The sequence below is a fragment of the Pipra filicauda genome, unplaced genomic scaffold, assembly GCF_003945595.2.
Source record: "Pipra filicauda isolate LSUMZ 115617 unplaced genomic scaffold, ASM394559v2 scaffold71_size5581439_pilon, whole genome shotgun sequence".
In the NCBI taxonomy this organism is placed as follows: Eukaryota; Metazoa; Chordata; class Aves; order Passeriformes; family Pipridae; genus Pipra; species Pipra filicauda.
This window is the reverse complement of record NW_024104887.1, coordinates 5,221,373-5,245,647: the sequence shown is the minus strand read 5'-3', so window position 1 is coordinate 5,245,647 and position 24,275 is coordinate 5,221,373. Positions and strand designations below refer to the sequence as shown.

At 38.2% G+C, this 24,275-nt stretch overlaps 1 protein-coding gene across 1 annotated transcript; it reads right to left on the bottom strand.

Moving 5' to 3' along the window:
- Positions 1 to 4,143: 4,143 nt before the first annotated feature.
- On the bottom strand, positions 4,144 to 22,309 carry FOXN1 (forkhead box N1). Its single transcript, XM_027726774.2, has 8 exons — positions 22,187 to 22,309; positions 19,795 to 20,298; positions 17,850 to 17,960; positions 13,018 to 13,145; positions 12,128 to 12,224; positions 7,456 to 7,663; positions 6,707 to 7,234; positions 4,144 to 5,013 (listed from the first exon to the last, which is right to left on the bottom strand). The coding sequence occupies exons 1-8, from the start codon at positions 22,304 to 22,306 to the stop codon at positions 4,751 to 4,753; spliced, it is 1,959 nt and encodes a 652-aa protein (XP_027582575.1). The 5' UTR covers positions 22,307 to 22,309; the 3' UTR covers positions 4,144 to 4,750.
- Positions 22,310 to 24,275: the final 1,966 nt, after the last annotated feature.

Sequence of the window (24,275 nt, the reverse complement as noted above, 5' to 3'; positions counted from 1 at the left end):
TCAGTTGCACTTTTCAAGCTTTGTGTACGAAGTTAGAGATGCAAAGTAAAACTGATGTGATGTTTAGTGGTTTATCTGTTCCATAATTCCTGTTAATCACTGTTGGGTTTAAGTAGCTCAGTGCCGTGCCAGGGGTGTGAAAGACTGAGCAGAGAGATGAACGGATCCGAGAACTGTCTCAACAAAAGCAAATGAATGTTCAGGGGTGATGGTTGTATAACAAGAACAGGAAAACAGGGGAGGTAGAAATCTTTACTTTAGCCAGAAGTCTTGTAATGGTCAATTTGGGCTCATGACAAGAGAAAAGAGCTTCAAAACATTGTTCCAATGTAAACTGTTATTTGAATTTTTTGAAGTTTAAATTAAACATGTAATAAAAAAAAGGTTAAATTAATAAATCCTAAACTTTAGAATGCAAATTTTTCCTAATCATATGTTGGAGAGGGCAGCAGTGAGCACTTTCTTCTGTTTGGTAATAAGATATTTTTATGGTAATTAGACTTAAGGTTATTTTTTTCACCTAGACAGGTTTGCATAATGTGTTTAGAAGAGGCTGATTAAGCAAACACCATTAGCCTTGGACTGGGAAAACTTCATTCTTTCCTTCCTTTCTTCCTCTGTTTTCAGAGTGCTACTTAAAATGGAATTTAATGCAAATATGTCTGAAATAGATTTGCAGTGTGTGCAAAATACTTATTTTATGGTAGGTACAAAGTAAGGTGTCACCAGCTCTAGGAGCATTCAGAATATGTGCTATCAGTCTGTCAAAAGTTATTTTAAAAGTAAAAAATAAGGATTGCACAAGATGAGGGTTATTCTTTTATATAAAATAAAAGTAGATCAATTAATGTATCTGTTAGCTTTCTCCTTTTTTTTTTTTTTAATAATCGTTCCAGAATTGTAATGTATAGTATAACTCTTTCCTCTTGGACCCATATTTCAGTGTTTTGGGTTTTTTTGTCTCTACCTAAGCTACTAATGCTAAACTGAAGCAAGACAATAAAATTCCAGATGTAGGAGCCTGGAGTGGAGCAGGAAGGGAAACCCAAACCCAATTTATATTATTCAATAACTTGCAGTCTTGTTTGTTTGTTTGTTTGTTTTAAACATGACTCTTTTCTAATAAAAGTCATCACAGAATTTTTCTTATAACTTCTGTGAAATGTCCAACCATTAATTTAATTCCATTAAATGTGGAATGCATTGGAGAAAATACTTTAGGGTGCTTAGATAAATAACTTTATATAGAGGGGACAAGCCTTTCTTGTGTGGATACAGCATGTCACGAAATTCAAGCAAAACACAAGAAAAAATATGTTCTTCCCTATGTCTGATCATTCTTCAGAGCCTTATCAGCAAGAAAAATATAAAATGCCATCTGACACTTAGATTTCTCCTCTGTTTCTTCCTCCCCTTCCAGCTTGTGATCGTGTGTGTGGTCACAAGTGTGGAATATATTGGTGCCTCTGAGGAATGGCCATGCCTGTGAATCACAGGCCGTAGAGGATACGAGTGACACACAGGAATGAACAAATCATGGATGAGTTGCTATGCCCATAAATTATAAATCTTTAACATGGAAAAAGAAGTTTAGCTTTTCTTGCTTTAAAATCCGCAAGTCTGGAATTCCTTTAGCAGATATTTATCTCAGCTTGATAACGTGTTGTCCGGATTCATACTGTCAGTTTTGATGGATTTTTTTCACGTGCCATGCATTTGCTCTAATCATAAATATTTTATTACAATTTTGCCATGTTTTTGGAGCAATGAACTATCCCAGTGCTCTTTGTCTGGTGTGTTCTCATGCGTTTTCTTGTTGTCTCCCTCTGCCAAATAACAAAATATTGGGAATGTTGTTAATTCTGATGGGAATATCTTGCAAAGGCCTGTATTGTTCTATACACTGGCCATGGTGTGGTTCATTGTGTGCTACTCGGGAGGGGTTTCTATAAGGAGTTTAAAAAGGGTTTAACAAGAATTTGATGCAAATAGTGATTGAAAGTCATTGAGAACTGAGCATCTCGCTCCCTCAGGGTTCTGAAAATGTCGATCTGTGTCACAACTGTTTGGTGTTTGCAGTGAAAGGCTTCTAAATGGAGACAGTCTTATCCAGAAAAGTCTTGGAAGGTGTAGGTTGTGGAGTGCAGAATTCCCTCTGGCATCAGCGTGGCTGTTGGCTGAAGTTGTGTAACTGAGTTTGAGGAGTCTGAGAGGGTCTGGGTGGTCCTGCCCAGCTCTGGGGGGTCTTGGTGCACCAGTGGGGCCTTCTGTTTGAGGAAGTCAGGGCTTAAAAAACACACAAAGCCAAGGAAACCAACCCAGCCAGATCTGCTGTGAACAGTCAAATATTTGTAGAGAATCTTATTTACCAATTATTATTATTATTATTATTTTTGGCTTAAGGGTGATGTTGACATATTTTAAGGCATCATAGTAGCTGTGTGCTGCAGGGCCACAGGGGGACAAAACCACTGCCTGAGCACAGGGTATCCTGTATTAGGATGGATATTTATTTGATGCTTTTTTTAAAAAAAAAGGTACCTAGGATAATATTATCTGTCTTACAGTTTATACTTGGTATTTATTTTTAAGTTGGTAACCCTTAAATTATGCTGAATATATGATATATGATATATTATACTATATATATAACAGTGTGCATGTGTATATATATATATCTGTGTTGTATATAGTGTTATATACATATTCACTGTGTTATATACTATTTTATATATACTGTATATAATACACATATATATTGTATATAATACGATATATAAAACACTATATATATACATAGTGTTTTATATACATATAAATACTGTTTAGCAGCTTTACACTTACTGTGTGCTTTAAGTTTATCACTTAATATTCACATTTATTTTGACATGGGATACTTCGTTTTTTCCTTATTTCTTTACCTAAATGTTAGGATGGTCAAGAACTGATTCCCCAGCTCTAATGTGTTTGTATAACTCTCATCCTGCTGTTTTTGGGTTTTTTTTTCATGGACCAGCTTGGCCAACCTGACTGTGTTTCTTCAACTGCGTATTCTCTTTGCAGGAGGCCAAGGAAGAGGAGCTTGAGTCAAGTGGGGATTTCTTGGTAGTTGCGTGAGGGATTACAAAGCTGCATCACATGTGCTCTTCCTAAGTCGTCTTTATCCGTCTGCCCCTAATCTGATTTTAAGTCTGGGCTAGTAGGCACAGATGAAGGTGTAGATTTGGACCTGGGTTTGGCATCGGTCTGAGCGGGCAGTGCTCCCACCTTGCTGTGGGACAGCGGCTAATTAAACCCGCATGTCTATATTTTAGCAATTCCATCTCTCTCTTCTATCCTTGGTAATTCCTCCCCTGCTTTTCCGGAGTGTAAATGACCCAATCTGACCCAAATCTCGACCTCCTTGTTTCAGTTTGAATTAACATAGTCTGTGATTGGAGATCAGGGAATCACAGAATGGGTTGGGTTGGAAGGGACCTTAAAAATCATCTCGTTCCACCCCCTGCCACGGGCAGGGACACCTTCCACTAGGCCAGGTTGCTCCAAGCCCTGTCCAACCCATCCCCAGGGATGGGGCAGCCACAGCTTCTCTGGGAATCCTGCCATTCAAGACACTGATATTTTTTGGCTTCTAGACTGTTTTCTTCAGAACGTTCCTGCTGCAGATAGCTTTGGGTTTAGATTGCATCACTTGAAATAAAACTGGTTTATTTTGTTTCATAAGCAGCACCTTTGGAAAATCAGAGGGAGAAGAGTGTTCCTGAGAAACTGGCTACTGTAATGCCTTACTTTAGTTCACGGTAGGAAGTAGACATTATCCTAATGCAAGGGCTGGTCCAGCTGGTTCAGTATTGTAATAAATCACATTGGATATGTTGGATGCAGCTGGAAGTTAAACTAGAGATGCTCTCTGGATTTGGATAACTGCAGCAATTATTGTTCTCTCTTTTTTTTATTAGCATTTTTAAAAATCTTCATTTAATGGTTGAATAATTCATGTTACTGTTCAGCTTATGAGGCAAAAGACAGAAGAATGAATAAGAATAATTTCCAGCCAAGTAAAAATTCTACTAAATAGTTTTTTCTTTTTTATTAAAAAAAAGCAGAATTTAAAATTTCTTTTTAAATACAGTAAAACTTACATATTTTTCACTGAAGTATATTTGTTGCTTTGGTTTAGTCTGTCAGCAGCTTGTCCTCTATCTTCTAATACTTACAGAATTTTCAGTTCACATTCTTGTTTACCAAAACCCAGAACTGCTTTCAAAGGGACTATAACTGTTTTAACATGTAGATTTTTTATTTTGAGTGGTCTGTGGTGGATGATGTTGCCGTCATTGGCTCCAAGAAATAAGTTAGATTGTTGTGTGCTGTGAGTTCTGTGTTCATTTGCAAGCAGCTTTCATTAAAGAAAAAAGAAAAGGAAAAAAAAGTCAATAATTTGTTTTCCTCTTAAGAGTCGCTTGTTTCTGGAAGATGCAGAAGATGAGTGACTTGATAAAATGGTGTTGACAAGTTCAGCTGTTAACAATATTATCTTTAAATAATATTTTAAAATTTTTTTTTAGTGTCTGTCTGTAGAAAATTATTATAGTAAAGCTACATATCCTGCGGGCGAGTTCTGGAAAAAAGATTATTCTTATTCCCATGGACACGGTCTCAGCTGACATCAATCAGATAGGGAAGTGTGTGATGGTTAGGACTGGATTTTGACAAAATAATAATAATAATAATTAGGTTGGCACGTGGTTCACATCAGTGCTATAGGTTTGGATCCAGGATTACTTAGGTAGGCAGGAGACACTGTATCCAATTCCATAAAGGCCGAGTACAGGGTGGTGAGCTGGAGGTCGGGTACATTTCCATGTGGAGTTCCGTTTGGGATGGGGATGTTGCTGCTGTTCTCCAGCTGGCAGTGAGAGGGGAAACACTGGGAAGACACTGGGGAGGATGAAATGAGGACAAGGGGATCCACAGCAAGGCTGTCGTCTTTTAGCTCCTCCCAAAGATTCCCTACAACGAAACAAAACATGTTGATTAATGGAATGATTAATATCTCTTCGTATGATGTGTGTATACATTTCTATATATTCAGTTTTTTAAACATTGTGTTGCAGGAGAAGTTCGTAATTAAACAGTTGTGTGTGCTTTATGTGTAGGTGCTCTTAAAACCTTGGGACTGAGGAAGAAAAAAGGTTGTTTAGGTAGTTTTTGTTTGTCTGTCTCCATAATGAATTTAAATTTGGGAGAAAGCAGCATACATCTAAGAAAATTATTTCACCTGGTAATTTGCAATATTCTGTTAGAAATGTATATTTATGAAGAATAACTTCTATTTTTTGAAGGAAAACATTGATTTTGGATAAGGAAAGTGCCTCTCATCTCTATAACATATGGAAGATATGGGATTATACTTAGCCCTGTTGCTAGAAGTAGTGTGCAGGCCTTATCTTAAGTTTTAGGGCCTCTAATTAGAGATCTGATAATTTTATAAAGAAAGAAAGTAAAAAGCATAGGTAAGGTTAAATAATTTAAGATAAAGGGCTAGGCCAGAGGGAAGGTGGAGTGGTACCATACTGATGAAGCACAGAGAATATTCACACTACCAGAGCATGTGCTTCAGATTAACTGAATAAAATGGAAAGAGGTCCCAGGAAACGAGTGGAGTGTGGTGTCAATCTCACTAGAACAATGTGGGCATGGCAGGACTGGGAAATATTTGTGACAGTGGAATGGATGGCACTGGCATTCGCTGAGTCATGTAGATTATTGAAATGGCTTTTTTTTTTTTGCTCTGTCTTTTAGGTTGATTTATGTAACCGCTTTTTGTTTGTGCAGGAAGGAAATTCTGGCATGTTATTTGGTGCAACAGGAGCTTTATAATTTGGAACCCACAGGATTTGATTTATATATATGTGTATATATAAATGTATATATATTCATTATAAATTTACATATATATTTACACACATATATAATGCGTGTATATATATATATATATATATATATATATATAAATACATGGTGGGTTTTTTCCTTGTTTTTGCATGAAATGCTGTGTTCTTAATGTTCAAAATCCCATCCAGCCAAGATGATTCAATTATTTAATATATAAAAAATTACTGTCAGCATTACATGATTAAGTATGTGAGAACACACCTCAGGAAGTATAATTGTTCAGGGCACAAGTCATATGATGCCTCAGGAAGGGGGAAGTAACATTTGTTGGAGCAGAGATGTGGAAAGTGTTTGAATAAATATTGATGAAAGAAGTTAACCTGTTAATTTGATAAACATTATTTTTCTTATTTCCCTTCACGTGACAATTCTTTTGTAAGAATTGCACTAAATAGTTGTGCTTGAGTACTTTCCAGTGGAATATATATCTGAATTTAAAAAATACATTCTAAATACTGTATTGCAATACTTAATATTGGTAATTGTAGCCAAGAGGAAGCAGGAATGTTTTTTAAACTCTGGATGTAAATAGGTGGCTTTCTTGGGAAACTTTTTAAAGATTTAATGCAATATTGCGTGTTGTGTATATAATGTAACCTAGTTAAGGTGGTTTTTGTAGCAGTGGCAAGAAGTAGTATTTAAAAAAGAAGGTCACGAAGGGTTGGTAGGTGATGGGTTGGGATGTGATGGGAGGTGATGGGATGTAATAAGCCTGACTCTACAAGATAAAAATACCTTAGATACCAACCTTGGAGATCAAAATCAGTTAGGGATGGATTAAGAGCATCGATGTCATTGCTGAGGTCTCCCTCCGGCATGAGCGTGTCCTGCACTGTCCTGGCTGTGGAATGCTCCGGCAGCATCTTCATCCCACAGTTTGGGGGGGTCTGCGCCGGCAGCGGGGAGTCCTGAGTGATGCTGGGCTGAGTTCGGAGCTCGCTTTGAGCCTCCCCAGAAGGAAACAGGCTCTGAGCGTCCGGTGTCTGCTGCATCAGTGCATTTGGGATTTGGGGGAAGCCCTGTGGGGATGTGTAGCACGGAGGCTGCTGCCCCCCCAGTAAATTGGGTAAAGCGTTCTTGGCATGCAGAGCTCCCGAGGCGTGGATGCTGTGTAATGGCTGTGGGATCCCGGAGGAGAGGGAGGGCTCGCATAAGGAATGGGATTGGGCTGCCATCTGCCTGGAAAGTGAGGCACCTGCAACGCCCGTCGGGCTGCAGGACATGAGGGAAGATCTCAGCTTCTCGCTCTTGTCGCCTATCAGGGTGTCAAGTTCTTCTGGAAAACAAGAAAAAAGTCCATGGTGAAACTTCTTTGCTTATTTGGAAATATCTACAAAACGAGGTCTTGTTTAATTCTACTTTCTAATTTTTGTTTTCTTGTTTTGCCAATCACCTTATAACCAGGAAAAATCCTGAAATGCTTTCCTAAGTCACGTATTAATTCTCTTATACAGTTTGGTGCCTGCTACAAAGAAAAGTTCTTGGCACATTACTGACCTGGCTTTGCCATACTCTTCCTTACAGCAACTGGATCTTTCCTCTTCCATTTCTGTAGCTCCTCCTGCATCTTATCAATCTTGGCTGGATTCAGAGCCCACAAACAGCCTTTCCGAGAGGAATTGCCTGACTTGTTTTCGACTTTCTCAAAGCACTTGTTCAAAGATAAGTTGTGGCGCACAGAATTCTTCCAGCCATCTGGAGCTGTCTGGAGAAACAAATCCAGTGTAAGAATGGGACTTCAAGGACAAATAAAAAAATAAATATGTATGTCTCTGTTTTGACTGGTGAGGTTGTAAGAAATGCTGTTTAGTTTGTACCTTCTGCCATGAGAAACTTGTACGTTAGAAGGAAGCCACAAAAATGTTACCGTCATGTTGTGTGGGAAGAGAGGGATCAGATAGAACAGTAACTGATCTGAGCAAAAAGGTTGTCAGAGGCCTGCTGGATTTTTAAGAGTGAATTTGAAAATCACAGGAATTAAGTGTCTAAAGAATTATATTCTAGAGCTGTGAGCTAACAGGATTTCTATCAGAATCTGTTTTGGAACACCGAGAAATATTTCAACATTTAACTAAAGCACTACGTGCTACCTGGACTCTAATTCAGTGTCCAGGCAGACTTCAAAAGAATTTATCATGCTCCTGTAGGTGTAACTTTGTGTGCTGGCCAATTACATAACCAAATGGTTTAATCACAAGCCCTACAGACGAGATAGATACAGGTTTCCACATCTGATCACTGCATCTCTGTGCTTTGCATTTATTTTTAACTCAGCAGTGGCAGCTGGGAGGTTCTTTAAACTGAATCATTAAAATGATTATTTTCTTATTTCGAAAAAATATCCTCATCTCTGTGTCATAAGAATTGAAAGAAATTAAACAACTCTCTGAAAGGTGGCTGAAGTTGTCTTTGTCTATTGATTCATATTCATGGATGCAAAATATTTGTCATTGTAACTGTTTATATCAACCAGAGAATTATTGAACAGAGAGCACAAGAAATAAATATGGGTTTACATAGTATTTTTTAAAATGTTAAAAATTAAAATTCCCCTTTTATGTGTATTAAATTTTCTTTGCATTCTTATGCTTTATTAGTAGGGATCCATCTTGCATAGAAAGTCAGATTTTGGATAGTTTGATAATCTCTTTAATTGTTGCCTAGTTCAAGAAACTTCCTCTAAGACTATCTTTTATAAATGGAGTTCTGTCCATTTTTGCTTTCACATGACACACTGTGAAATTTTGAACATACTTTGATAGAAGTTCTTTATTCAGAATTTTATTTTCTTATCTACTTTTATCAGGAATGTACAGTCTGTTCTTTTGTAGCTTGTAAAGAACTATCATGTGAGTTAAGGCATTAAAAGCTTTATGGAAGGGCTGATGGTCAAATTTAATATTGATTTCTTCATTAAAAAAAAAAGGTGTGGAATTAAATATGTGTTATTTACTAAAAGAGAAACTATTCTCCTTTCATAGCAGCACAGTTTCTACCCTTTTGGCCCACCTGATGTCAGCATTTCACTATTCTGTCTCAGAGGTGAGACAACATAAATTGTATTTAAAAAAAAAAAAAAAGAAAACAAACTCAAACCCTTTAAAACCCTTTCTGCCACAGGGTCATACTAAACATGATGAATCAGTTTTTCTCCCTTGCAGGTCATATTCAAGTTGCTTTCTGGCAATTCCAAAAGTGAATAGAACTGTTCCTCCCAGGTAAGTTGTGTGTTTAGCTACTGAATAAGCTGACCTGAAAGAATATTCATGTTTCTTGCCCTGCACACGAGGCTACACACACCTCTGTCTGTATCTAGACAGGATAATTAGTGTTTCTGCTAAGATGGGAGCGGCACGGGTTTCTCAGAGGTTTTCAGAACATGTGGGGGTGTAAACTGTGAGATGGTTTTAGAAACGTAAGAGCAAAAAGTACATGGATTGATTTTGGAGGCTGCTCCCAGGAGCCCAACAGGTTCTTGCATTAAACTTGGCATTGCTGACCTGCAAAAAGTTTATCCAGGCAAGGCTTGAAGGAACACTCAGTGTGTTTGTGCTATGACTCTGACACTGTTTTTTTTAAGTGAATGTGATTGTTCATGAGGGAGCTTTGGTTACTGAAGTTGCTCTTGTGTAGTTGAAATCTCCTTGCCGTGGCTTGGTTTTGATGTTGCTGCGTTTCAGCACAGTGTGGACGAAGCTGTAGAATCATAAAATCATAGGATCACAGAATCACTAAGGTTAGAAAAGCCCCCTGAGATCATTGAGTCCAACACTGCCAAGGCTACCACTAACCCAGGTTCCCAAGTGCCACATCTGCAACGCTTGAATACTTGCTGCTCTAGGTTCCATCAGACCACAGACCTTTCTGGCCTCTTTGACCACTGGCACTAATTCCAATTAACAAGATTAAAGCTTTCTTTTAGACCCACTAATCACTACAAAGAAAAAGATGACAAAAAATATTTTTTTGTCCAGCCCCACGGATCCTGACCAGCTCTTGAAGTTTAAAGAGTTCAGTCATCTTGCAAAACCCTTTCTCTTTAAATCTAGGTCTCAAGAGAAGGGAGAGGTACATCAAAGGGTAATTCAACTTTAGCTGTGTAGATGTTTTTTTTAGGACGTAGGAGTTGGATTGCTCTGTTTCAACTAGAAATGAAATTGTTGCATCATAGAAACTAAATTTGCTGTGGCAGCGAATACAAGTTAATTTGACTCGGCTTGTATCATCTAATGTCTCCCAGCAAGATTCTGTGTACAATTGCACTCTCTTTCTCTCCAACTTAAATTGCTTCCCCTCTCCCTGTTGTATCCTGCTAGTTAGTGAGTGCTGGTAGCAACAACAAAATGTTCTTTGCTGGTCTTTATATTATTTTATCTTGCTGAAGACTGTCCAAAAAAAAGGATGATAGAGGGTATTAGTTTTTGCCATATATTGATAATTCTGTGGGCTGCTGTAAAGGCCAGAGGTAGACAGGACTTAATGCCTGTAGGTGTAATATTCGATTTTTTATTCTCCCTTAGTCATTTTAAGGATGTTACAGTCAAATACTTTTGACTGTATTTGTAAGTAAAATGCAAAAATAGATGCAAAAATAGTGAATGTTCCCTTTGCACCAAGTATTACCCCCTGCACTATTCTTTCCCTGTAATCCATATGACAACAGCAACCTTGTTCTCATCTACTTTAAAATGAATTAAGAAAAAGACAGGGAGCTCTGAAAAACCACGAAGGACCAGGATGGTGACACCTGGCAGAGCCAGTCCTGAGTCTGAAGGATTCTGTCCATGTTGGCAGCAGCAGCAGCAGCATTTTGCTTGAAGCTGCTGATTAACTTTTATAATCAATTATGTTGTAAGACAACGGAGAATTAATTTCAGTTTGGTCTGATGAATAAATATGAACATGCCTGTAAAAATTATTAATAATATCCCCATCTCTCTGCTTGAAACTCTTGCTGTTTTTCTGTGGATTCCATTGGGATTGAGTACTTCTGATTTCTGATGCTAGGTGTCTTCATATTTTCTCCCTTCTTTTGCTTGTAAAAAATGATGGAGTAATTAGTGATTCTTTTGTGAGGAAATCTGGGAGTACAGAAGTATGATGGATCCTGACACTTCTTCCTCCATCATAATGTGTATTTTTCTCTGATTACTGACAGATTCAACCTTATTATTTTTTTTTTGTGTGCACAGAATTTATCCTCAGTTAGTGCCCAAAACCATTGCAAAATTGTATCAGAACATTTACTTTTAGCTATTCTCAGTGTTCTTATTATAAGTGTTTGAATTGCCTTGCTTTAGCTGTTTCGAATTTGGTTGAATTGCTGCAGGGCTATTTGCAAGAGGAAACAGGACAGACTCACTTGCTTTATTTTAATTTTTGGGCCTTGCTAACAGCTGAGGTCACCTGCTCTGGACTTCAGCGAGACGGTTTTGAAGAATCAGCAGAAATAAAGCTCCATGTAGATCAGCAGGTGATGATTCCATTACAGCTCTTTTAAAAATCTCAACTAATCCTCCTGCTCTTGGATCATTTGCTGACTGAGCACTTTCCACTCGCATTCCAAGCCCAAGGAACCATTCCCTTATAGCATGGATTTAAATTTCAATAGTGCTGCTGCAAACCATACACCCTTCCCGTCACCAACGTCATGGTGTAATTATGAGCTTAGTACCATTTATCATATATTAGACTTTTCTTGGTACAGGGCATGCAAGTGATGCTGTTGCCCAAGACGGATATCCCAGCTCCAGAATGCAGTGAGATAACCTGGAACCTCTGCTTCCACACCAGTCTGGAGGTGCTGCTGATGGCAGAGGAAGCTACAAGACCAGTTCTGCCTGTATTTGAGATCTGAGAGGAAGGAGTGAATGTGTTTTGAAAATTATTCACCCTTTTTATGAGTTGTTAGTGAGGAATGGCCACTGTTATACACCCAGACTCACAGCTGGAACAGTTCTTAATATCTTTTTGAGTTAAATATCACCACATTTTTTCCTGCATGTAAAATGCTGGGTAGTTTGTGATCATGAATGTATATAGTGTGTAATTGATTTGATATTAATCTCCTAAGAAATTATCCCTTTCCATAGCTGGAATCCCATCCCTTATTCCCTCTGCTGACAGGTAAGCTTAGAGGGAGATTCCCCCCCCTCCCAGTGGAACTCACCTTAAAGTAAGGAAAGTGTTCCGTCATGAAATTGTAAATCTCACTGACTGGCAAACTCCCTGTCTTGCTGTTTTTGAGAGCCATGAAGATCAGGATGCTTTAGGGAGAGAAAGAAAAGCATTTTAGCCTCTTCTGCTTGACTCCTCAGAACCAAAAGTAGACTATTTTCCAAATTGTGTGTAATTACTGCAACTTTCACTGCCATAGCACAAGTACAGTGATGCTTAAAATTTCCACTTAGTTGTTTATAACAATCTCCTTACACTGTGTAACTTCTACAGGTAATTCTCAAAGCTCATATAGAAGTTCTAACCTGAGTTTCAAATAAAGTAATATAGAAAGTGAAATCAAGACCTTCAAATCCTGCTGGTGGGTATTTATCTGAGGTGTGTCTGAAAGCTTAAACTGGTGAAGGCCACACAGAGTATCAAACTGACAGTGACAGATGGGTAATTAAAATTTAATTGTCTGATCTACTTTGTTAGATTATTTGGGGTCCAAAACTGTGTGGTGACTGACATATCTGGTGTGTTTTCTAGGCATTTCCTTGCCTTAGCAACTGGAAAAAAATAGTTTTAATACAGGTGCTAGGAAAGGCAACAAAGTGGGATCAGTCTTGTGCTGATGGCGTTCGTAAAATTTTGTATTAAAGAAACATTTAGGGATTTTTTTTTTTGGGGGGGGGTGATCAAGACAATGCTTTGCAACATTTAATTTCTCTGTGCCTTGGCCCCAGAGTCTGGATCATCTTGATTCGTGCGAACAGGACAGAACACACCGGGAACAAGACAAATAAGAGTAAGCGTGTTATTGCAAACGATGCTGGAACCAGGCCATGGGTAAACAGTGCATTTCCTGTAACGTGAGGGCTTGAAGAAATATTGTATTACCTGTAGGAGTAGATGGGCTTGGGAAACAGAGGCTGCTGGGATTCTTGACTGCTCTGAGGAGCGATTCTTTGGTAAGGGTAGTGTGAAGAAGCGATGTAAGTCACAGGGTAGCTGCCTCCTGAGGGATACTGATGGGACAAGAGAGATGTTATTTGGCTTAGCAACAAGCTCCCAAAAATATTTCCTAATAACAGTATTAAACTATGTATTTCTGAGGTTATTGTGTGGGGAAAAGAAAAAGTACTTTATTCTTTATTGCCTGCCACGCTACTGAGCTCTTGTGAAAAATGTGAGGAACTGTACCCTATTAATTGTCTCCAGATAACTCTTAATTTTATGGATCTAAAGCATGTCTCCTTTCAACCATCTCTTTTGAAGTTGAAGTATCTCAGTCTGCTCAGCCTCCCCTGAACATGCAGACAAGTAAATTAACGGTGTAAACTTATTTACATAAAAAACCCCAAAACCACCAGAATAAAATACTTCAAACAATGTGCAGTATAGAAGAATGAGCCCATCAAGTAAAGCTGCTAAAAATATAGGAAGAAACATTGAAGTTTTGACTGAGCCTTGTTTGATTTTTTGTGCTATTTTATTGTTGTTTTATTTTTTAGGTGGAGAGGGATACAGCAAGGTAAAAATCTGAAGTGAATAATATCTAATCCCACGGGAATAGCATCCCAAAATCTCTGTTAAAATTGCTGTTATTATGCAAGGCAGGGATAAACCTGGCAAACAACAATGAAAACTTTAGTGGATGCATCAGAATATATAAAAAATGAATGTATTATTATGGAATAAGTTAGTAAGATCATTCCAGGGGTCAGGAGAGCAGCATGTGAGACATTTTTGAGGTGGTTTCATGTTGCCTGTCTCATGCTGAAGCTGTTGGGCTACTCCCTGTTTGTACCCTCATAGTTAATGCCAAGGAACAGGCATCTCCAAGAGGCCAGGAGTTTGTGTGCTATGCTATTCACCACCACCTCAAGTGACTCTTTTTTTCCCCTCTCATTTTCTGCACCAGAAAGCTAAAAAGAATAGCCAGGACCCCTAAAATCAGGCACTATTTGTGCCACCCTCACCCCTCCCGGGGACCAGCAGCAGAAGCTACTGAGATGCTGACCTATCTCTTAAGGAGATCTCTAAGCTTGTCCACCTCCCAAGACATACTAGAGAGGTGGGATAGAAATATGCCAATGCCAAAAAGTAGGTGAGAGAGTGGAAATAATCCACGTAGATAACCTGGATTGCACCACAGTGTCTGTAGACTTGCTCTCAATTTTTTTAACACGCCAGTTGGTCTTTTTCTTTGCCAAATATTCCATATTTTTTCTTTTCCAAATTACAGCTTAAGTCTGCTGGCAAGAGACTTTCAAGAACAAAGGAGCACTACCCTGCTCAGGTAAGATAGCATCAGTTGGCTCTCTGGGAGGCAAAAGCTCCTGCTGAACTCAGAGCTCCCTGTGAGGGGAATTTCTGACTCTTACAGATGAACCTTTCCAGATGCCAGGGTGAGGGCATGGCCAAAATTAGGAGTCATGTCACATGCTATTGAAAAATCTACCTGCGTGCCTTCCCTGGTGCTCAAAGGTTGCTGAGCCCTTTTCTGGTGTTTTACTGCTCAGCTCCAGCAGTTCTGTGTCATGAGGTTTGTGTGGTTCCTCTGAAAAATTATAATGTAGCTCTTGAGACTTGTTGGGAAAAATCCCTTTTTAATTAATTTATGCACCTCCTCAGTTTCTTATTGTAATCCCTTTTTTTGGATCAAAAAAAAAAAGCTTCATTTGCTCTTGGTCTTTGTCCCCTTAAAACATGCTTGAGAGGTTGTCATGCGCTTGCAAAATATTCATAGTTTATTTACTTATTCTGGATTTTTAATAATTTATTTAAGTTTCTCTGTAATTTTATTCTCATTGCTGGAGTTTTATTGCCTCTTTGCTTTTATCTTTCTGACACTGGACTGCCTGAAATGGAATGTGGAAAACCAGACTGAATATACTCTGTTGTTTGCACGGTGAAAGAAATGAAATGAACATAATTAATTAATATTTTTGAACTAAATATTAGGCAAAAATGGAGTCTCCAGAGGATCTGTGAACTAATTTCCATATGCAGTTCTGTGCTTCCTGCTTTGTGCGTTGGGTGTAGATTTTTCACCAGAGCAGAAAACTGGGCAATTCCTACAATAATTCTGATTTTATTGGTTTTGGTGGCTCTTTGAAAGGAAAGAGTACTAAGATGGGACTGGTTTTGATGTCATCATGAAAGGCAAGACCGGGGTGTTTTAAGGATTATTTCTGTTTTATTGGTTTCATTAGTCCTTTTTGAGGGAGCAAAGGCTGAGGAATGGTCTGGAATGACAGGCTCGAGCTGGTTTTACAGTCGCACAACTGGCATGAAAGGTGTCCGTGTTTTATGGTGGGTGGGTGAGTGACTCCAGTCAGTGTCTGCTACTTCATTCGGGTCAATAACAAGTAATTCCTCTCATGATTCATCACTTGTGTTGTGTCCAGCAAAGGGGAAGGTGAGGCCGTTTTATCATTTGGACAAAATTAATGGAAGGGGTTGATCTCTCTCATCCCTCTAATGAAAACCGAGGCGCAGTTTGAACATCCTTCACTTCAGGCTAAAGGGCCCGTTCTCTGGAGTGTAACTTCCATGGAGATTTAACTTGCACTGCTCCATTCCAATTTGAAATGTAAAGCATTAATCACGGAGCTGCTTCATGCAGAAGATGTTATTCCACTCCTTCTCAGTCTTGTATATCCCACGTTCTTCCATTTTCCAGTATCTGATTGCGGCACAGGGACAGCAATTCTACCTGTTGGGACTTTGGCTGCTTATACTTATTGTTTGGTTTTTTTTTTTTTTCTCTGAGTAGTAGAACACATTGCCAGACTTTTACCATAGTAACATTCAGAAGCACAAGTATTGGAAAGTCCAGCAGAAACCTGCTGCACGTAAGAGATCTGTCACGGTGCCAGCTTGCAGGTGGATGGAAGACTTTCCTCTTAGTGCCTGTTGTATCTTGCCTGGTGGCTCCCAGGAGGCGTATTTCAGCTTTAATTTTGGAGGTTTTTTGAATGTGGTTAGTGCCAATGTATAGTAATAGCACTGGTATCACATCAGAGGGGACAGGGGAAAGGGGACTGCTTCAGAATGAATAAAGAAATCAAAACTATTCAATGAATTAACAAGCTAAGTGGAGCTTCTGCTAAAGCAGCACACAGAAATGGCATTTATATGGTGAGTGAGATGTAGGGTGCTGTGGCATACACACAATGTCTGTCCTGTAATCCCAGTGGGGAATAGTTTATATTTGCAGCAGGGCTTTTTTTGGCAAGTCAATCCTTCATCTGGGACAATTTTCTTCTAAAATAACAATAATCAAATAACTGGATTTCTAAGTTAGGATGGTAGTGTAATATCACCTTTCCTTTTGTTCTATTTTAATTTTATTATTACCTTTTATCACTTCTATTGAGTTTTGGGCTAACAAGAAAAAAAACACAAGTAAATTAATTATGGTGGTGTAAATAAGAATTTAAAGATAGTTGCCTTTTTGCCACTTGACTGGGAAAAATAAGGTTCAGTAAATTCTGGCTAGAGGAATGTCAGTGTGGTAGGTAAAAGAAAAAAGCCAGGAGTAATGACTGTTTCAATGACTCAGACATGTAACACCATACAAATTAACAACCCTAATGAAATATCACAGTAACCTGGGTTTTGTTTTCTTTGCCCAGTTTAAATCACCGCTCTGTCAGTCATATTTTTTATACTTCTTGAGCAAGTTGAATGAGATGGTAGAGCTGATGCCACAATATCTGTCATCAGTCACTGAGATCAAAGGAGATGTAGCTCAAGTGTGAGCTTTTATCCTAAAATAGTTTATATATGTGACTTTCCCGTAAGTTCTAATGGTTTAACATTTGTGCTGTTTTTATACAGGGATTTCTCCCTATAAGTCTGAAAAATCCTTGTTACCTTAATTTCACCTCAAGTTTTGGGCTTTCTTTTTTTGTTTTTTTTTTTTTTTTTTTTTTTTTTTTTTTTTGCTTGTTTTAAATAGGGTGTTTCAAGCATATTTTTGTCTTGAAATAAACACTACTGAAAAAATTACTGAAAATTTTATAAGCTGCAGGTAATTGAACATAAAAGAGGAAAAATTCAAAGCATTGAACAGCACGACCGTTTATATCTAAAGGAAATTATTTTTAGTGCTAATAATATAGTTACATGCAGAAGAACAACCTTAATATTGCACACTCTCCTGCATCATCAGCATTACTGTCAATTATGCTTCAGCTGAATAATCTTTCACTGAGGATGATGTAAGAGGCAAAAGATTGTGAAAGAGATGTGTGTGCCATCAAGCACAAGGGGAGTGAACATCATTTTACTGTTCAAATTTTACTTTAAAGTGTTTTCCTGTGTTTGATCTGAATTTTAAGTGTACAGTCACATATATTTAGTTTTTTGTTCTGAAGTTAAAGCACAGTTAATTCCCTGGGATCTTGAAATGCCAACAGTTATGTGAATAATTTATCAGGCTTCAAAACATGTTTTTTTGAGCATAATGGTGAAAATATAAATATGGAGTACCAAGATTGTTTATACATTCTTTTTTTCTTTTTCTGAATGACCATTTTAAAATGCATTTAGCTGTGGTTCTTTTAAGACCTTATTCTCATAAATCTGTATATATAAACATGGCCCTGAAACCCCACAAATTTAAAGGTATTATTTAATCTTTTTTTTAATATTAATACCAAAACTATTGTACCATTAGAGTGTTAGAAATATAGGGATTTTGATGCACATATTACACTGACCTGATGGAAAGGGTGTGAGGGGCAATACATCTGCTGCACTTGAGGCTGGTAGCAGTACAAACCAGGCTGCCCTTCCAGTGGGGATGTCCTAAGCTTCATGTCTGAATCCTGCTGGAAAATATTTAAGAAATGAGTAATTAGAGAAAACACCTCAATTTAAAATAGAATAATTCTGTTAGTCACTGTTTGGGTTTACCTTCATTATATTTACATTTTTGGATTTAATTCTGTCACAGTAAGTGTTACATAGAAGTTGTTTTATATTCCAATGGTACAAAACAAGGGGTGACCCCCCCAAAAGTGTTCAAGACCAGGTTGGATGGGGTTTGGAGCAACCTGGTCTAGGGGAAGTTGTCCCTGGCCAGGGCTGGGGGTTGGAACGAGATGATCTTTAAGGTCCCTTCCAACCAAAACATTTCTGTGATTCTATGAAGACCTTAACCAATTCCTGCATTTCTATAATCACAACTTTAAAAAAGGAAATCCCAGGTCATGTTCAATTCAAAGAGCAATTCAGAAAACGTCAGTCTGTTTATAGATTGAGACGCAGGGAATGTGTAGGAATAGAGTAAGAATCTTACTATTTCAAGAACCTAGTAGCACTTATCCTTCTGCTTTAAAGCAAGGCCATAATGATCAACTTTTATTGTATTTTAGTATGTCTAATATATGTTAATAAGTATATAAATTTATTTTAGTATGCCTACTAAATATTTTTATATTTAGTATTTTTGTGGTATATTGTAGGAGCACGTGTTAGACTTGATTTGATATCCTGACTCCAAACAAATGCTACATCCAGTATTAACAAATGTCTGTGTTATTTTGGTGACCATCAGATAAGATTTACAGAAATCCCAACTTGCCAGAAGTGTGGAAGTGATTTAGGAGTTTGATATCTCTTGCTGACAGAACCATGGGAGACACTGACAAGCAGCCACTCTGCTCCTGAGTAGTTACATGTACTTGTAAAGGGCTCCTGCAGTGCTGCCTTTACATTTTGCACATCTTGCAGCCCAGGGATTTGGGAAGACAATAGGAATTTTTTTTTCATCAACTGCTCACAGGTTTTGCATTAAACTGCTCTGACCTAGATGAGTGTTTATCCAGGAAATAAGAGATTTAGATCAATTTCCTCCTTAACCTGAATGGCTTCAATCCCCAGGTATGTTCCCTGACAACATCTCTCCATTCCCTGGTCTTAATCCAATTAAGAATTTTTTTCTTTAATCCTTTTTTCTTTGGGGAGTCCTGAAATTCTTCATCTCACAGCCATTTGGAACCAGCTTAGGGCCCTCTCCTGGCAGGTGGAGTCATTGTTTTTGGTTGCATTAGATGATGAAGATACACTTTACACCTCAGATCACAGCAGAGGTACTGTAGAGATACTGGAGGGTAATTTAATGTGCTTTTCAGGGATCTCTGCTGCCCTAAATAGACTCTTGCCTCTATCTTGTATTGGAATTCGGTAACTTAGCACTTCACATACCATAAATAGGTCTGATATTTAAATTTTGATAGTACTGATATCTCAGAATTTCTCTTCCATTTGCACCAAGAAAAGCGTAGGTCTGCTGAGGGGTTGTAACAAATCTGATATACGTCCTCATGCTTGAAAAATACTGTTTTGTGAACTTTTGTATCTTGAAAATACTAGCTGATGACAACTACTGTTGTCAGGAAGATCTTGGATATTTAGGATTCATGTATGATGTATGATGGAAAATCATTGTACATCTTTCTGAGGATTATTTTCCAGTAGGGAAAGGCCTTAAATTAGAGACTTGGACAAATGAATATGGATATGTCTAAATATGTTTTTCCTGAGCTCTAGCCTACAACTTGACAGGAGACTAAACGTCCACGTAGTAATGTTAAGATAATAATTTGAAAAGTATATTTTTACCATTGAAAACAGGAAAAAGAAGTATAAAAAAATACTGACCATGACTTGTGAGCTGTGATCCTGACCCGTAGTGCTGTACTGGAGGCTGTTACACCATGGTTGCTCCGTGGAGATGTCCGGGATGTGCGTGGGAAATGACTCTGACTCGTCAGGACCCGTAGATCCTGATAGACCCTCAAAACCATCGATGCTTCTATGATTTTTGAAAGGTGAAGCCTCTGGTGGGAGGGCTTGGTGTGCTTCCTGGAAAACATCTTCGCTGATCTGCCTCTTGTAAGGGTGGAAGGGGTTCCTGCTGCTCTTGAGGAACCGGTCATAGTTTCCTACAGTGTTTTCCTCGTAACTGTACCTCCTGAATTTTTCTGTGCTGAAAGATGCTTTGAATTTGTTCTTGCCGCAGTGGATTCCTTGGTTTGTAGGGTATCTCCCATGAATTTGATCCTGGGCTGGGGAAGCAGGGCTGGGGCTGTGAGAAGACTCTGAGCTCTTCCTTTCTGTCCTGACGTCTGACTCATATGGTTGGCAGCTGTAACTGAGATTATCCTGCAATGAAATATTGGCATTTATTTATTTAGGATTCATGTGAACAAATTTTTATTATTTTCATAATTTACTTTATATATTTATATAAAATGTAAATATTTTAATTGTATTAAGAATACATCGCTGATAAGTATAATATTATTAGTTCTAGTCACCTTTATGCAGAGAAGCCCTGAAAGATCTAAAGGGTTTTCTGATTGCTTGGTGTCCAAACCTGTTCAACAATTAATTAAGAAAAGTGAGGCCAGGTTGGACTGGCCTTTGATCAGCCTGGTCTAGTGGGTGGCATCCCAGCCCATGGCAGGGGGTTGGATAATCATTAAGGTCTTTTCCAACCAAACCGTTCTGGTGTTCTATGAGAAAACTGAACTATCCTTGAAAAACAGGGTGTCTTAGGTAACCATTGACTAGTTGGTCTGACAATTCCAGAGAAAAATGATGCATGATCAAGTGATGAAAGATTAAATGACGGGAATGTGATAAGTGCAAGTCTTGTTGTACGCAAGTTTAGTCAAATAAGCTTGATCTCATACTCTGGTGGTGTTACACGCTGCCAGATAGGTTGGTGGTTACATCACTTCCCTTCATTAAGGTGGCCACATTCATTCTAAGAGACAAGTAGGCTCTGGGCAGACGTTTTAACCTTCTGCCTGTCTCATCTCCTCCCCTCCCTTTTGCACTTTAGCAAAAAGAAAATAACAGCTACTGAAGTGCTCTTTAATCTAAAGGAGAAAGGCTTAACGAGAACTGGTGTCTGGATCCTGACACTGAAAATATGCATATTTGCCCTGACACCAAGGATGAGTAACTACTTGGATGCCTTTGAGAAGACGTGCGTCAGTCAAGAGCAGGTTGTTGTGTTCAGGGAAGGGGGAAATGGAATGTTCCGTGTTACACAAAAACTCAGACCAGATTATTGAGTGCTCCCTTTGCTCCTTCCCCCCTCCAAATCCGAGTTGGTTTTACGGTGTTTTAGAACAGCTTAAGGAATATATGCCTTTATGGAAGAACCAGCTTTCAAGAAGTCCCACAGGGAAGCCAGCATAAATTCGGTGCTTTCTGCAGGGGAACATGGCCCAGCTTTTCCAGTCATTTGCATGTGTGTTAAAGCCATTAATGTTTTGTTCTGTCATGGATCCCTGCAGAAAGCAAATCTGACCTCATGACACTTTTAGCTTCTCACATGAACACAAACTTGCTTAGTTTATGACTTCTTAATTCTTTCTTCCTTGCTCTCCTCTACATTCCTAATACACGCGTTTATGGTATCTTTTCTTAGATTAGAATTAAAAAATTCCTCCTTATATTTAGTTCCATTAAGCTGTATGAATGACAGGGCTGTCAATTCTCCACTTGGAATTTTCATAATAAAAGGATGACAATGGTTATTTTGCTGTTGTCTGATGAAAAACAGTACTGTCAGCTGTACTTTTGTTATGAGACATGATGAATATACAGGCAACAGGACAGAGATCATGTTATTCTAAAAAACTCCCAAGGAATTGTGAAGTCCTTGAAGTCATCCTTTACAGGCAGGGAGGAGACAAAAAGGCTCTGATGTCTCTTTGTCTGCGTTTTATTTATTTATTTATTTTAGAAACAGAATGAGAATTAACTTTAAAAGTAGCATTTTTTCAGGATTAGAAGTTGGATAGATAGATTCTCTGTTTTGTTTTTAAAGAAATAGGGGTTTTAAGCAATTGAATAAGGGATTTAGCACAGAGCTTAAGATAAGCTAAGGAGGATAACTCAGGTTTTTACTCTTCAAGAGTAAAACTTTCAGTATTTGCTTTGTTACCAGTAAGTTTGGTGAGATTTAGTACAGCAATAGCTGAATATTGTATTTGAACTTTGAAGAAGGAGAACAGGCCTGGGCCAGCTTACTCACACTTTGCTGAACTGGGGATATTGAATCCCCCTGTGTCTTCATGAAGTCTTGTTGATCTCTTTCCAGAGTGTCCGAAGATGAAAATTTAATATTGGATTGATCTTGGAGTAGCGAAACCATCACCAAATCCACGCCAGACACAAATCCTGTTACGACAAAATCAAATTACAACAAATATTTTTTAAAACTTAAAGTGTAAAACAAACTACCCTGTCGGGTGCTGATGACTAGACAGGGTTAGAAATGCAGCTGGACAATAACCCATTCTAAGAAATTCCTGATATAGCTGAATTTTTTTGGTTAGCTCTTAAAGAAATGTTCTGTAGGTACAATGACAGTGACGATGTGATTTGGAGTTACTGTGGATTCACCACATAATTTTTATAAAAATAAGTAACTGCTTTGTTTTATGTAGGAACATAAGTTAATGAAAATGTATTGCTTTGGAGTTAAGACAAGTTTAGCAATATCAGTTTATTGAGAGATTGTGGTATAGACACACCCCAGTTGCTTTCAGAGGCACTATACAAAAAAACAAATAAATCTTTTTCTATCATTAGTCAGACTGATGGTTACAACACATGTATATTTTCACTTTTTCTCTTTTATAAGTCCCAATCCCTTCAGTTTTTCCACTCTGTTTTGCAAGATTAAATGTATCTGAGATATATAAATTACTTCATCATTCCATACTCATTTTTGTTAGTTAGATCTCCTCTCGAGTTCCCAGTCTTTGATCTTTGGATATATGAGACATATCTGATGGTGTTGTTTGGATTAAGAAGAATAAATTTAATCTTCTAATATTGTGTTTTCTACTTTTCTACTGACTTTTTCTCCCAATCCTTGTTCACTGTTGCCATGCAGTAAAACAAAGGTAGAACTTGCATCCTCTTTCTAATGTCATGCACAGAACACTACACCAAGTGTGTGCCTGCTTAAAAGTGTTTGTGCTCATAGTTTAAATTTCAGGTGTACAAGTTGAAAAAAACCCCACTTTAATTCAAGAGTTAATCTGCCAGGTCTTTGCCACGTGTTGAAATAGCTGTTAGGTAAATAACTGAGGGGTTTATTAGGTTTGGTTAACAAAGATATCACCTAAAAATGTGGAAACCCTCTTTTGCTTTTATAGTTCAAAGAGAAATCTGTATTTATGATGAGTAAGACTGCACTGCCCCGGGGGGATGAAGCACAATGGGGCCTGGAAATCAAGCATGAGACCTATGGTAGTGTATCAGGAAAAAATGATGTTAGATAAAGTTCAGAAGTGTCTCAGGCACTGACTCTTCTCCCAGTGGCTTAACTGGAGGCTGATGAGGAGATATATTTCTCATCTTGAAAGAAGCAGGTGGGAAAACTGACAACTAGGAAATATATGTGTGTGTCTGTTTGTAATTGTGAGGGATCCAATTCTTGTCCTTCCCCTCCAAGACCTCTCCCAGGTTCTGTTGATGAACTGCATTTTGGTGCCTCATGGAGGCTGGTAGGAAAGGAGGAGTCTTAACTGTCATTTTATCCTATAAAAATTCCCCACTGCGTAGGGAAAGTGTGGGGGTTTTTTGTTTTGTTTTTACTGACTATTAAATGAGAAGCAGCCTTGTACTAAAACCATGTTGGCCTGATAATCTGCCTTCAATGGTGGTTGTTTAATGACTTTGTTGAGAATCCATTTCAGAGGATCTCTCATATGGGGATAAATCCCAAGGCTACAATCAAAGCACTGCTTTCAGTTTTTTTTCACATTAAGATTGGCACCAGCAACTCAGTGATAACTGCATCTCCAGGTTATCCTAATCCTGGAAATGGCATGCTGTGGATGTGTCGTGCTGTGAGAGAAAAACCTCTGGCCAGGTACTTCTGACTTTCATTTTTTCTTGGCCCCCAAACTTCTCACTCAAAAAGCCATTTGCAACTTCACTCTCACTGATATGTCTCAAAGAAGGCTATGAACATAGATCAGTAGAAACTGCCAAATCAACATCCTGAATAATTTTTGCTGTTACTGTTCTTTAAACCTCTTCCTTTTTTTTTTTTTTGTTTCTAAAATATCCCTTAGAGATGCTTAGCTTTATTTTGTAGAAAGAATATA